This window comes from Crocuta crocuta, unplaced genomic scaffold, assembly GCF_008692635.1.
Source record: "Crocuta crocuta isolate KB4526 unplaced genomic scaffold, BGI_CrCroc_1.0 scaffold56, whole genome shotgun sequence".
Classification (NCBI taxonomy): domain Eukaryota; kingdom Metazoa; phylum Chordata; class Mammalia; order Carnivora; family Hyaenidae; genus Crocuta; species Crocuta crocuta.
In genome coordinates, this window is record NW_027531334.1 from 7,903,747 (window position 1) to 7,905,965 (window position 2,219).

At 36.5% G+C, this 2,219-nt stretch overlaps 1 protein-coding gene across 1 annotated transcript; it reads right to left on the reverse strand.

Annotated features, from left to right (window-relative positions):
* Positions 1-382: 382 nt before the first annotated feature.
* CCDC54 (coiled-coil domain containing 54) lies at positions 383-1,636 on the reverse strand. Its single transcript, XM_077771855.1, has one exon. It carries the CDS (start codon positions 1,424-1,426, stop codon positions 440-442), a length of 987 nt encoding a protein of 328 aa, XP_077627981.1. The 5' UTR covers positions 1,427-1,636; the 3' UTR covers positions 383-439.
* Between the last annotated feature and the right edge of the window lie 583 nt (positions 1,637-2,219).

A 2,219-nucleotide genomic window follows, 5' to 3' on the forward strand; every position in this document is an offset into this window, starting at 1 on the left:
AGTGCCCTTTATTTTTAATAGATTTGATAGTGGGTATCTTTTTCATTGTATGCTGCTTAAAATTTCATTAGTGGAGTCTATCTCTGGTATTGCAGATCTTATCTACAAAGGCCACTAAGAAAGGAGGACATAGAAAACTGATGTAGGGGCTACCAAATGTATTGCTCATTCCCTTGACCTCTTTAGTCTTTCCTTCCAATTATCTGTAACATCGGCACTGGTCAGTCCTCACGGCTTGCCTTTGAGAAAACGAGAACACTGACCAAAAATGCATCACAATTGTTCAATGGGATGATATATTTTACCTGAGGCACATAAAAACTTCATAGACAGTGAGCCTACAGTAAACAAACTGCCAAGGAATTCACAACCACCACAAAGATGCGTCAATGCTTGGAACAACCAGGTACATTTATTTTGTGCCAAACAAAGCAGAAAATTATAGTCGAGTTACTTCCTCTTTTGAGGAACCAAAAAGACAGTAAATATAGTTGAAAATAGAGAGAAAGAATGCTGTCAAACTCGCAATAGGCCTGGTGAAGGGACAATATCTCTGGGTTATGAGTTGTGGTTGCTCAGGAGGGATGGTTGGCCTGGAAAGAAGGCCCTGGATGAATTCCTCTAACTCAGTAGCTTTGAGGAAAAATCTCCACTTTTCTCCATGGACAGAAGTTAGCTTGATCCATGTACTGACATCTGGGTAAATATAAATATTTGACTTCGCACTTCTAAAATTTCTTAATGCATTTTGATGGTCACTTTTTTCCAGAGTTTTAGTTTTGGGGGAAATTATATTCTCCTCAAGATGATCAGGGGGCTCAGGATAACTGGGCACTTTTTCTGGTGCTGCTGAAGAGATTATGTCATCTGTAGAAGCCAATGTGTTCTTTAAAGTTTCTGGTTGTATGAGTTTGTGAAGTTGTTCTATGGTCTCTTTATCCCTTTCTCCTTCCAGAACTTCTAAACAATGTATGCTGGAGCAAGAATTCTGGTTTTCCAGTTCTGTTATCTTCTTCTTTAAAGCATCAATGTCTTTCTTCATAGAGAAGATATCCTTAGTTACTGTGCATTGTTTGTCTTCCTTAAGATTCATTCTGGTTTCCAGTACCTCCATCTGCTTTTGATAAAAGTCAATCTTTTCCTGGATTTTGGATACCACACTGCCAATGTCAGTCATTTGGCTGAGGAGTTCATTTTGGGCAGTTTTAATATCTTGGAACATTACTGTAAGATTCATTTCTTCATTAGTACTCATGTCATCTTTATCACAATCATAGGAAGTCATAGTTGGATGTCTAGTTGAATCTGGGTGCTGGTTCTTACATTTATGGTAAACATTTTTAAGAGACTGTCGGATCTTGGAGAGGTTTGAAGTCCACATCTGCCCAGCAGCAGCTTTTACCCTTTTGGCTTGAAGTTTGTACATCTTTAATAATAAAACAAGACGAGGAAAACTGACCACAATCAAAGACACAGTATCAGGATGAAATGGTCTTTTTCTTACTATTTGTTGGATACTTTTCCTGGTAACAACATAGAAAGCCTTATGGAGAACATCAAGGATAATAGTAGGCACTCTTAGGTGGTTAGCTTCTTATGGGGCTTTCCAACTGGAGAGTTCTGTGAAGTAATGCTCAACTGCATGGAATCCTTCATTTGGTGATCATTGACCTGGTGCTGATGTCACAATGGTTACTGCCTTAGAATACATTTCTCCATAGGGCAGTGATTCTCAAAAGTTTCGGTCACAGGACACTTTTCATGTATAAGATTGGAGGAATACTTTTTTATGTAGTTTATGTCAAATGATATTCCATCTTGGAAATTAAAATTAAGAAAGTCTTAAGATATCAATTTATTAAAATATAAAAGCAGTTAAACTCATTACATCTTAAAACAAATGATAACTTTTTACTGAAAAGTGGTTATATTTTCCAAAAGAAAAAACGTGGGCGTCATTGTTTACATATTTGCAAATGGTTTAAATTGCTGGGTTAATGGAAGACACCTAGATTCTCATATCTGCTTCTGCATTATTTCTACTGTGATATGTTGTTTTGGTTGAAGGATATTAAGAGAAGATGTCCTCACAGAGATATGTAAGTGAAAAAGAGAAAGTATTTTAATAGCCTTTTCAAATAATTGAAGATTTTATTCTTCGCTTCTCTGCCAAAATTTGATAAATGATATTTGTTTAGAAGTTAGTTGCCATGTGTATG

Excerpts from the sequence above, each read along its gene's own strand:
- CCDC54 (XM_077771855.1), bottom strand. The coding sequence starts at position 1,426 with ATGTACAAACTTCAAGCCAAAAGGGTAAAAGCTGCTGCTGGGCAGATG.